Source organism: Perissodus microlepis, chromosome 3 (genome assembly GCF_051167445.1).
Source record: "Perissodus microlepis isolate ML-2025 ecotype Zambia chromosome 3, ASM5116744v1, whole genome shotgun sequence".
In the NCBI taxonomy this organism is placed as follows: Eukaryota; Metazoa; Chordata; class Actinopteri; order Cichliformes; family Cichlidae; genus Perissodus; species Perissodus microlepis.
In genome coordinates this window covers 26,564,644-26,576,592 of record NC_140463.1, presented here as the reverse complement: position 1 = coordinate 26,576,592, position 11,949 = coordinate 26,564,644, and the positions used below count along the sequence as shown (strand labels likewise).

Here is an 11,949-nt window from a genome sequence, read left to right as displayed (position 1 = left end):
CACCTGTGATCACATACTTTGTTTTTCCTGTGCAGAGCAATGACCAACACAAGGAAAGAGTTCGCTGAGTGAAAAAGGATGAAGATCCAGTGCAGCTGGTGTCAGGAGATGAAGAAAAAGCCTGATCACTTTCTCTGTACAAAAACAAGAGGCAAGGGGAAATCTTACTGGGAAATCCTTGGGAAACCTTACTGGGAGGTGGAGGTTAGCAACACGAGCATCTGGGTGTAATAAAAGCCAGCACAAGCCGTAAGGAGAACCTCTCACAAAACCCTGAAAATGATTCCTGGGTGATCGCACAAAGATGACAAAGACTGTACAGTCCTCACAGAACCACCTGCTTCCTTTGCCCAAAGTACAACCTCACAAACGTTGGAGTTTTTTTGAGTTACGAGGAAGGTTTTGTGTCATTCTACAAATCAAAGAGTGTTTGTTTACTGGGGAACTTCACCCCTATCTCAGTTTGCATGTTGTGTCATGGTCCTGGGTCATTTTGACCCAGCGTTTTGTGTTTCCTCGAAGTTCATTTTTGTGCCTTGTGTTTATTCTGATTTTGTATTAGTTTAGGGTTGAACCTGAAGTTTAGTGTTTTATCAGCCCTACCTGTGTCTGTCCTCGGTGCTCTGTTCATGTCCCCGTGTTGTGTTGTAAATCAGTCTGTGTGTTTCCTGCTTTACTTTGAAGGCTCCTGTTCTGGATTTCCTGTTCTATTCTGAAGGTCTGTGTCTGTTGTCATTGTGTTCAGCTTGTGTCCTCCAGTCATCGTGTGTATTAGGATCAGCTGTTCTCCCCTCCTGTGTGTGATTACCCGATTACCTTGTGTGTGTATATTTAGTGGGTGTCGGTCTGTGTTCGTTGACACCATGACATGTTGAAGAACATGGTGCCACTGCTAGCCATCAGTATGCATGGGTGTGGTATTTTTTGTGAACTGGTTTGTGTATATGTGCATTTGTTATTATTATATTTTTTCTTTAAGTGCCATGTTTGAAGCACGTGCGGGGGTTCTACCCGGATGTTAATGGTAAATCATTCAGTCCCAGTCTGCTGTCACATATTGCTTTTGCTTCATGCTGGAAATGGAAAATAAATAAACTCATCTATCTCTCTGCCTCTCTCTTCTTTATCGTCCAGTGAGGAGGATATGACACTTTTATGTGTTCAGCTTAAAAAAACTTATTTTTAAATGACCTGCGTGCTAAATGAGGAGTGTCCTTTGCACACAAAGCCCCACCTGTGTGATAGACACCTCCACTTTTACACTTTAGGTATCAAAAATAGATTTTAGCATCTATATGTCAACTGTTTGTATTTGTTTTTTTTTGTCTCTCGTTTTTCTTAAAGAATGAATGAACGTTGTTCCCTTTTTTTCCTCATGACGTTTATTTGTTTGTTTCTTTTCCATGATGTTTCCAGTAACCAAGTATTTCGCAGTGATATGTCGCAACTCCTCACAGTTGCATATAAATGGTTGGTTTCGGAATTGATTTTGCCGAAAGGAAACTGAAACTACTGAATCTTTATTAGAGAGGAGCAGAGTGTGGAGAAAGCAGCAGATCTCACAGAGGAGCATCGAGATACGCAGGAGCGCAGGTAGGCTGCTCTGCACTTTGAACTTTTTGAAATGCTTCTTGATAAAATAACACGACAGTCTCACTGACCTCTCGTGCCTGCATGAATGAAAGCCTTGTTTGTAGAAGAATCAGATAATATTAAATCATTAATCCTTTGTATAATACTATAAGTATTATATATATGTTTTATATGTATTTTATTTTGTGTAGATGCTGTGACGTCATCTTGCGTGTGAAATAAAATCTAAAAAGTTGTTAGGTAACTCGTATTTTGTAGCGTGCAGCACACAACGTTATATAGACACATACATATGGGGGTTTTGATATGGGCGACATGGTGGGGGCGGGATTATGGACATCGGCAAAAATAGTTGCTGGCACCAATGCTGCCAACGCATTTTTGTGCTTGCATGGGTACCAGTCAGTTTTCTATTGCCCATTTGTGGCGAGTAAGGGCGCCCTCCGTTTGCGAGGTGCGCCTGTTGCTTGCTGCACTGGGAGGAGAGGGGCGGGGCGGCGAGGTATTCTCTGGTTATCTAATAACCAGCTCACAAAACAAAAACAAACCAACGGACACAAAAACACCAGACTTATAATTTGCACCGATGTGTTTTCTAAATTCTATCACACAGATATACTCGAAAACTGAGCGCGAGGGCCCTCGGTTCGCCTACTTGCTGCTGCTGCTGTGCTGAAGTCTCACACACAACCTGTCGAGGGGGGGGGCGCTTCCAAATAAAGCTCATTTCATTCATAATGTTGTCACTCCAAGCCCGTTATGTATTAATTATTTTTTCCTGGGTTGCACGAAATCCCAGAAAAAAACCCTATATAAGCCTGTATAAGTTTGCGCACATGCATACAAACTTATACAACAAAACTTCAGTTAATTACACAGATCTTTTCAGGATAAGGAAGTTGTCATGGTTATAAAATTAAACCGCAGGTTGCAGGGTGTGTGCTAAGCTTTTTTTTTCCACTAGGCTGCTTTTCTTTCCATGACAGGAATAAACAAATCCACCCTGAAATGCAAATACTACTCTTGGAGAGTCATTTTAACTCCTTCTAGTCCAGATTAAATGTCAGGGCCTGAGTGTTTGCCTATAATTATGTGTTATATGTGTGGTCAAAGTTTGAAAGGGAGATGAGTTTTAAAATGAATGTTTAAGGTTTATTAAAAATAATAAAACACTAATTACATTTATGTGTTATGTATAGGATCGATATTTCACCACATTTATGCTTTATTTAGGCAGATGGCCACCCTTCCCCAGCCTGGCTCTGTGGGAGGTTTCTTCCTGTTAAAAGGGAGTTTTTCCTTCCCACTGTCACCAAAGTGCTTGCTCGTAGGGGTCATATGATTGATTTCTGTATGTATTATTGTACCTTACAATATACCTTACAATATAAAGCGTCTTGAGGCTACTGTTGTTGTGATATATAAATAAAAATTGAATTAAATTATTCAATATTATGTATAAGTACATACATGTTGTAGCTTGATAATGTTTTTTAAAATCTCAGTGGAATGGTGACATTTTTAATGTATATCTTTACTGACATGAACTCTCCACACTAAGACACAAAACTGTAATATCAGTGTTTTTTTTGCTGCACATTCAGTGCCACTAGAGGGCGCCTAATCACTGTGCAACACAAAGGAGTCCAAGGTGTAATTTTTGACAGTTTCACTTTTTTTTTTTAAGTATTTTTATATATATGGGGTAATATATTTGTCTTAGTATTTTATATGTCTGTCTTGTAAAGTGGAACAGAGAAATGGTGGGTAACTGAGGGGCAAAAACAATATGGTCATCATTTCTTTCTGATATAAGGACATCAGGACATCATAGGAGTAATGCCTTGAAAGGTTACTTTTAACCTGAAAAGCACAACTTTTAATAGTAAAAAAACTCTTCTAAAAGTTCCACACAGTGCCGGTGTAAAGTATACACCATAGTAGAAACTATGAACACACAACAAGCCTTTAACAAGACAAGCTGGAACCACACAGGAAACACACTTTGAGGGAGAAAATGACAAAGAACAAAGGAGGACTCAGACATTGTTTACATACTAGGAAATCAGGGAGATGCAAAACACCAGGGAACACAGCTGAATGGAATCAGGCTAACGGGCTGGGAAGTGGGAAGCAAAACTGAATAAAAAACACTCATGATACGTGGACTATCAAAATTAAACATGAGGCAACAAACACTGAGAACAGGACTAAGATGTGAACCATAAAAAAGCCAGAATGTCAACAATACAGAACTGTAATACAGATAAATAAATTAAAAACCTGCAAAACACCCCAAAACTCAAAACTCTGGGATCATGAGAGAAGAAAAAATATATTTTTTTAATTTCATTAGCAGAAGACAAACAATAATAACCAAATTGTTTGGAAAGAATAGCATTAAAATCAATTATTAATGCAAACTAGTGATAAACTACCCTCACTGATAATTCACACATTACTCATATTATTCCTGCTAAAATCTAAAACCACATTTTCTAAACAGTGCATGTATTTTTAATAATTGAACTCTTACTGGTTTCCCTGTTGTTTACACCCTTTTCTGTCTACTTCAGATACTCAACTCATCCAAAATGAGTCTTCAGGTTTGCCACTGTGGCTGGTCCAAAACGACAAGTTACCAGGGCCTCAGAGTTCACCAGGGAAAGATGGGATGTACACCAAAGGGAATGAGGATCCCTGAACATGAACAATTCAGTTACCTTCCTACAGTGACTATCCTGAGTCCTCAGATCAAATTAACAGACCCATTTATGGATATTTTCAAGAATTCTGTGAAGTCTGGTGAGTGCGCTGATTGTACTGCTGCCCCTAGTTACACTTTGTGCAGCTGCAGAGGCCGAGGATAAATTTGTCACTTTGACAGTTCGTTACAGTTTATTCTCACATTGTTCAGGAATGATTTACTAAAAAATAAACAAAGAATATGCAGGAAGAGTTAAAATAATCATTCCTTAATGTGTCACACAAACACAACAGATTCAAACGCAAGCTACTACAGCTGGCCCAGAATCACAGTTGATCAGGACCTCGGAGATCTCCAGGGAGGGATGAGATCTACACAAAATCAACTGGAGGAGAACAAAGTTCAACTCTGGAGAAATCATCAGGAAGAATCTCATCAAAAGTGCAGCAGACCAACTTTCAGTCCGTCAGTCAAGGAGGAGGTATGGCTTTTTCACCGAAATATGAGAAATTACACTAGATTAGCATTGAACTGTATAATCACATCTGTTCTCTCCAGCAGAATATGTTTCTGCCATCAAGCTTCATCCCCCAAATCGATTCTCCAGCCAGACAAGCCTCTGCAGTAGAGATAATTAAATCATGTATGCATTTTAATTTAGTTAGTTCATAATGACAACGCTCCAAAAAAGCAAGGTGGCTTAATTTAACCATTAATCCTCTTTTGTTACAGTGGTTGAAACTCAGCAACAGTCTGTGCCAACAGGATCAAACATGGGCGCATATCAGGGGCTTGATTTTGCCTCTGGTGCACAGGTACACAGATTTTCTTTTCAAACATATCAAAGAAGTGTTAGGATAACATGTCAAGTGACACCCACTGAATCTCCACTTCTACTTTCCTTTTACAGTCTGTGTTCATGTCTGTGTCACAGACCTTTAGCAACCACAGTGATCACACAGACAACACAACCACAAAGATGGAGACAGACACATCATGTACGCATTACAATCTTCACAGCTGATGACAGTTCAAGCTAGCTTTGCTTGGCAGTAACTCTCTTGTTCCTCTGCAGTCTTTGAGACTCCTCAGCGCTCTCATCAAAGCACCGTGAGCTCAGACAAAGCCCGTCGAGCTCTGGACTTCTCTACTGGTGGACAGCAGGTACTGCAGATTTCTTAAGTACAGTTATTCAGATGCATGTAAAATATGGTTTTAGTATAAATGTGAAACAATTTTGCTAAGAGTTAAACTGTATAAAGATTAATTTCATTACTTACTGTTTTCATATTTTAGGTGGTACAACTCTTGGAGCTTCCTGGGAAAGCAGCCCAGCACGCAGCAATCTGCCCCGAAGAAAAAGAAAAGGAGATAGACAGGCTGAAAGAGAAGAAGACTAAAAAACTACAAAAGGTAATGCAGTTTTAATAGTTGTTAAAATAGTGGTTCTGAGTAACAATGTAATAATTAGTAGAATTTTCAATCTCTAAAACTGAAGAAATTCTAAAAATGCTCCAAAAGGTGCCAACAGCACAAACACTGCTTTGAGGTCCAGTTCAGACACTCATAGTAGTGGAAGTAAAGCCTCACAGAGTGTTACAGGCTACTGCTGCGTGTTTGCACACCTTTTAGTCAAAGCCACCACACCTCTAGCTTTAAACCTCCCTAGTATCCAAATTTAGTTAAACTGCAGAAATATCGCAAAGACACAAAAACCTGGATGGCCTCTAAATTTCTGCTTCTAAATTCACATAAAACTGAGGTTATTTTACTCGGCCCTGAAAATCTTAGAAATATGGTATCTAACCAGATTCTTACTCTGGATGGCATTACTTTGGCCTCCAGTAACACTGTGAGGAACCTTGGAGTCATTTTTGACCAGGATGTGTCCTTCTATCATGAGACTTTTGACTCTGAGCCATTTGTCCTCTTTCAAGGCAAAACAGGAAAAGATGAAATCTGATTTGCAGCAGAAAATTCACATCAGAGAGCTCAAGATGGCTGAAGTCAGATCATCGGAAATAGACTGCAAGGTAAGGATGTTTATTTATTTTTCATTTGTTTGGTTTCTTGCTTTGATGTTACTTTAACACATCCACTCTCTTTTCAGGGTACTCTGGATGCTGAATGGTTGGAAGTCAATAATTTCTTCTCAGAGGCTATCAGAGTTGTGGAAGATGCTCGAAAGAAAGCCCTTAAGCCTCTAGAGGAGAGGTTAGTACTGTCAGTTTATCAGTGGAGAGCAGCTGAACATTGCCAGTGTGCTGTTATAGAGCTGTACATTTTACTCTCTTATATACTGTTTAGGAGACAGAAAGTGAAAGGAGATGCTCAGGATATCATCCAGAAGCTGCAAAGAGAAATTTATGTGCTCAAAAAGGCCATTGCTGAGGCACCCAAAAACCCAGACTTGGAGGTGAGCTTTGAGGACCTGAAGTCCATCTTCTGGTCTTTTTAACATCTCAGCATAAAAGTGCATTTCTGCACTTTGGCAATTCTGTTTTGTTAAACTCATTAAATCTAATCTTGTCATGCGCTGATGTTTACTGTGTGCACACACACAGGTTTCGCCACTAACAGGCCTGAATGAATCTACTGACTGGAAAAATGTACAAGTTGACACTTCACTCTCCTTTGGCACACTGAGAAGTACGACTTCAGCCATGATGAAGCAAATTCACGACAAACTGGAAAAACTCTCATCCATCGGTGACCCATCATTTTGTTATAGTTATATTAAAATCTGTATTTTCTGATTTATTGCCACTTACTAAAATGTTTGTTTCCACAGAACTCAGGAGGATTACTAAATTTGCAGGTGTGTATTTCAAAATAAAAACCTTATTTAAATGAAAAAATGTGATTGTTTTGCATTTTGATGTTTAATACAGATACATACTGATGAACAGCAGTAGGTCTTGTAATGGAAAATTAATAAGCTTTATAAGTTGGGAAATTTTTAAAATAAAAACCAAAGCTTTATAGAAATTTAGCAGGATTTTCTCAAATTCCAAAATAAAAAAAGCCTCCAGTTATTTATTAGCTCTTATTGTTTTCCAGAATTGAACTCGTCTTGTTAAGGTTTAGTTGGATGCAATCAAAATTAATATGTAGATTTCTAAAATAAAATATAATTTTCTAATGTACTCTTTCAAAGTTATTTAAGAAACAAATGGCAAAGATAAGTTTTAACATCGTCTGTAGCGATTACTTTCACTCATTATCTAGCTGATGGTGATGATTGGTCATCGGGCAGTGCGACGTCAGTTTTTTCCTATTTAAACACAAAGGCATACAGTTTCTCCTCCTCAACTGTAACTGTGTCACTGTGGAAACAAATTGCCCCACAGTAATTTGTCTGCTTATATATTTCTAAAACTGCTCACTTAACTGCAATCACTTCCCCCCCCTGAAAAAAGGGTCTATGGAAAAACATGAATAATTATTTTTAAGGATATGAACACGTTTAGCTTGGGCACATTTTATTACTCTCAAATTTTGTCACGTGAACGATATTTGACACCTCTGGGAGAGCAGCAAACTCAACAAAATTAATGCACTGTGATTCAGTAATGTAAGATTTCAGGAGTTATGTGAATAAAATATTGGAAAATTAGCACAGTTATTAGCTAAAAAATATTAATATATTGTTTATTTACCAATGAAAAAATTAAATAGTGAGTTAGCTAACATAAGTAAGTAGTGTTTACTTGTTATGATGACAAGACCTCAAGGGGTCAGCATGGCGAACACAATGCCCTGATGCTCTTTTGTTAGCCTAGCTGCTTGTCGATAGTGTGAAACCTCTCTTTATTGCTTTATCCGGAGGAAGATGTGAAAAAAAGTTCAGGGAACGGTTAATGTATCATGCATGCTCATATCTCATCTCCTTAAGATTTCATATACAAATATTATTTCTTACTGAGGACAAACGTGTTGTTACTAATGTTTCCATAGCAATACTTACCACCATGTTTGGGTTTAATCCAAAGCTTTGGCTGAAATGTTTAATAGAAAAAGTAAATAAAGTAAGGGGAGACTTCTATTGTAGTTTATCCATTACTCTTGTGATGCTTCCACACTTCTACCCACCACACGGTTCTGTTTTTTTAATCACTTGTGTTCTTTTGACTGCAGTGGACGTGAAGCTGGACCCGGCGACCGCACACCAAAGCCTTGAAATTTCTGATAATGGGAAAAAAGTGAGAGATAGTGGAAAGATGTCGAAAGATCCTGATTCTCCACAGAGGTTTAATATGTTTGGAAGTATCGTGGGGCTCAACAGGCTGTCCTCTGGCAGGGCATACTGGGAGGTGGAGGTCAGCAAAAAGACCGGGTGGGATCTGGGTGTGGCGAGACGTGACGCAAACCGCAAGGGGAAACTCTCAATCAGTCCTGACAATGGTTACTGGGCTACTGTACATTATGAAGACCAGAAATATGCAGCCCTGACAACACCACCAGTGAGCCTTTCGGTTAAAGAGAAACCTCGGAAAGTCGGGGTGTTTGTAGATTATGAGGAAGGTCTCGTGTCCTTTTACGATGTGACGTCTCAGTCTCACATCTACTCATTTACTGAGTGTTCGTTCGGTGGTGAGATCCTTCCATACTTCAGTCCACATCTGAAACAAAATGAGAAAAACAGCGATCCTTTGATTATCACTGCTGTGCAAAAGCAGTAGTAATCACAAGCACTGGATCTGGTGCAGTGAATGCATCACTGGTAAGCAATATATGTGTCCAGGTGTGCAGTAACAGTTTAATGTTTTTTCTGTGTGCAAACAGAGTTTTCTTAGATTTTCCAAGATTGTCCAAATTTCAACATTTTTCATTTTTCAACATTTTTCATTATAACATGCATGAAGATCACCTGACTCAGGTTTTTATGTACCATATTTTCTATTCGGTGTGCAGTAACAGTTTGCTCACCTGCCCATCGGGCATTTGATCGGTCAAATTTCAACATTTTTCTTATAACATGCATTAATGAAGATCCTCTGACTGAGGCATCAATTTTAGCGTTTTATTTTTTATGTACTATATTTTCTAACTTTTAACATTTGAAAAGTAAAAAATTGGTCATACATACAGCATTGGAAATGTATAAATTTTACAGAAACAAAATTGAACAATGAAATAACAGAAAATTATTAACCCGGGCAAAACAGAACACTGGAAACTAGGAGGTCTGGGCGTGTTGAAACACTTTAGACACTATTCCTGTTTCTTTAAGAAAAACGTTAGGACATATTATGATCAAATTATGTTATGTACTGATCACCAGCTAGAGGTGGTGCATTTTTCAAAATCAGCTATTAGCCAATTATTTGGAGCATTAAATCATGCACCTAGATGAACTTTAGGAAGTCATTTAAAGTAATCCCTTGGATTCAACAGGGCACTTGACTTTCTTGTACATGGACCGGTGTATGTATGAATCGGAATCAGAATACTTTATTAATCCATAAGAAAATAATATAAGTGTATATATGTGCTTTTCTACTCACTTTTAATACAAGCCTTGGGGGATTGGGGGGTTATTCAGGACTCAGGATCTATGACACACGGGGAGCCAGGGATCAAACCAGCAACCTTACCATTAGCAAATGGCCTGCTCTAGCAACTAAGCCACAGGGGCCCTGTTGTTGAAAGTTGACTTTAAAATATTACGTTAACTTTGTGCGAATAAGCTTACATCATATGTCTTGACTGATGTCCTAAGAGCTGCAAGACTGGAATACTTGATATCTCTGTGCCTGTGACATTTGGACTCTACTGATTCTTCTCTGCTGTGTACAGCTGTGGTCCACTCCACCGCTGTATAAACACATACAGCACCCCCTTCCCACAGCTCTAACTATAAATGCTGTTTGTTATAATTGTTGACCAAAGGATGGATTACGAGTTCTGCTTGTTTGTTGTGTTTTTGCTGATTGTCCATCACTTATTGTATCAACAAACTGTTTACTTACTTACTCTTTGTAGCTCTGTTTTACAGATCCTTTTTGTAACTATTTCCTTCTGTTCAACCATTTGTTTCATTTTGTACTTTTTCTACTCAGACTTCTTATATTGTGGTCTTCAGGAGTCACTGTATGCCATTTAAAAGATGTGTGTAGTATAATTTATGACATTAAATGGACAGAAATTAAAGAGACTATCATTTAGGAACTTTTTTTTTTTTTTGCATTTTTTGTCATGGTGTTACCACAAATATATTTGATAAGTAGATATCTTTAAAATCTATAACTAGATTTTAAAATATATAAAATATAAATAGAACATAAAATATCAACTATTATCATTAATAATAATAATAATATTGATATTATTATTATTATTATTGTTATTATTATTAATAATAATAATAATAATAATAATAATAATGAAATGACATCAAGACTGTCATTTCTTATTTGTCCACTAGATGCCACTAGTGAATTTGATGCACACATTCTTCATTGTTGTTTTGTGCTATGTAGAAGAGAGTTCTGGATAATGGATGGAAATATTTCATGTCCTCTTTGGAATACTCTCATGATGGTCAGTTTCAGTCAATCAATCAGTTTATTTATAAGCACATTTAACAACAACACAGGTCGACCAAAGTGCTGTGAAAGTAAAACTAACACACAGAGAAAGAACAAAACAAGGCTCATTAACAATTAAAAGCTAGGGAATAAAGATGCGTTTCTGGACGAGGTTTACAAATGCTGAGTTTTGGAGAGGTAATAATTTGAAGAAGCAGACTATTCCAGTTTAGGCGCAGCAATTGCAAAGTCCCGGTTTCCTCTGGGTTTTAGTTTGCTGCTAGGAACAATCAGAAGCAACTTTTCAGCTGACCTAAGAGTTCTATTTGGAGTATTTTTAGTTTAAAAATCAAAGTGGTAGGAGGGTCCATTTCGAGTCTTAAAAACAAGCAGTGAACTCTTAAAATCAATTCTATAACATACTGGAAGCCAATGTGAATGAGAAACACTGGGGAAATATGGTTGTGTTTATGAGTGCCTGTAAAGTGTCGGGCTGCAGCATTCTGAACAAGATGGGAGAGCAGAGCCTGGCTGATACCAAAATAAAGACTATTACAGTAGTCAACTTGGACAAAATAAATGCATAAATCACTTTCTTGAAGTCAACAGATGACCAAATTTTCTTAATTTTTGCAAGGGACCTGAGCTGGAAGAAGCTGGCTTTTACAACAGGATTTATTTGTTTCTCTCAAATAAAAAATTGCCATCAAAGAACACTCCCAGATTTTTTGCAACAGGACTTCTGGACAGAGGGTCCCACTCCAGCCAAAGTGCACAGAGAAACAGGCTCAAAGTGATCAAAAACAGCTGAGAAATCTGCTGGAACAGAAAGATTATAAGCTTCGGCCCCTGGTCAGCTCATCACTGGATCCACTTCAGTTTGCCTACCAACCTGGCATTGAAGAGGATTATGCTTCCTGCAGAAGTTCTCTGATGACTCTGCAATAGTCGGCCTCATCACTGACATGACAAGGAGTACAGAGAACTGACCCAAGGCCAAGCTGGTGGTAGACTTCCGCAGGCACAAATGTCCTCCACTGCAACCACTAAACCACCTCTGTCAGTGCGCCCCAGGGCAGCTGTGGCTACAATGTAGCTTGCCATCGCCAGTGTGTGAAT

At 38.3% G+C, this 11,949-nt stretch overlaps 1 protein-coding gene across 2 annotated transcripts; it reads left to right on the top strand.

The window, feature by feature from the left end:
• The first annotated feature begins 1,517 nt into the window (after nt 1-1,517).
• Nucleotides 1,518-10,453, top strand: LOC146390762 (uncharacterized). 2 transcript variants are annotated; one of them, XM_084923745.1, is made up of 14 exons: nt 1,518-1,593; nt 4,170-4,398; nt 4,594-4,781; nt 4,862-4,943; nt 5,033-5,115; nt 5,211-5,298; nt 5,376-5,464; nt 5,597-5,713; nt 6,238-6,333; nt 6,411-6,514; nt 6,608-6,716; nt 6,865-7,009; nt 7,092-7,118; nt 8,438-10,453. In XM_084923745.1, exons 2-14 carry the CDS (start codon nt 4,188-4,190, stop codon nt 8,980-8,982), a joined length of 1,884 nt encoding a protein of 627 aa, XP_084779871.1. In that variant the 5' UTR covers nt 1,518-1,593; nt 4,170-4,187; the 3' UTR covers nt 8,983-10,453. The 2 variants fall into 2 exon arrangements, with proteins under 2 accessions (XP_084779871.1, XP_084779870.1); XM_084923744.1 differs by having other exon boundaries at nt 4,859-4,943.
• The last annotated feature ends 1,496 nt before the right edge of the window (nt 10,454-11,949 follow it).

Coding starts and splice junctions, on each gene's coding strand:
- LOC146390762 (XM_084923744.1), top strand. CDS start 4,188: ATGAGTCTTCAGGTTTGCCACTGTGGCTGGTCCAAAACGACAAGTTAC. Junction 6,334..6,410: donor CATCGGAAATAGACTGCAAG/GTAAGGATGTTT, acceptor CTCTCTTTTCAG/GGTACTCTGGATGCTGAATG. Junction 7,119..8,437: donor GAGGATTACTAAATTTGCAG/GTGTGTATTTCA, acceptor TTTTGACTGCAG/TGGACGTGAAGCTGGACCCG.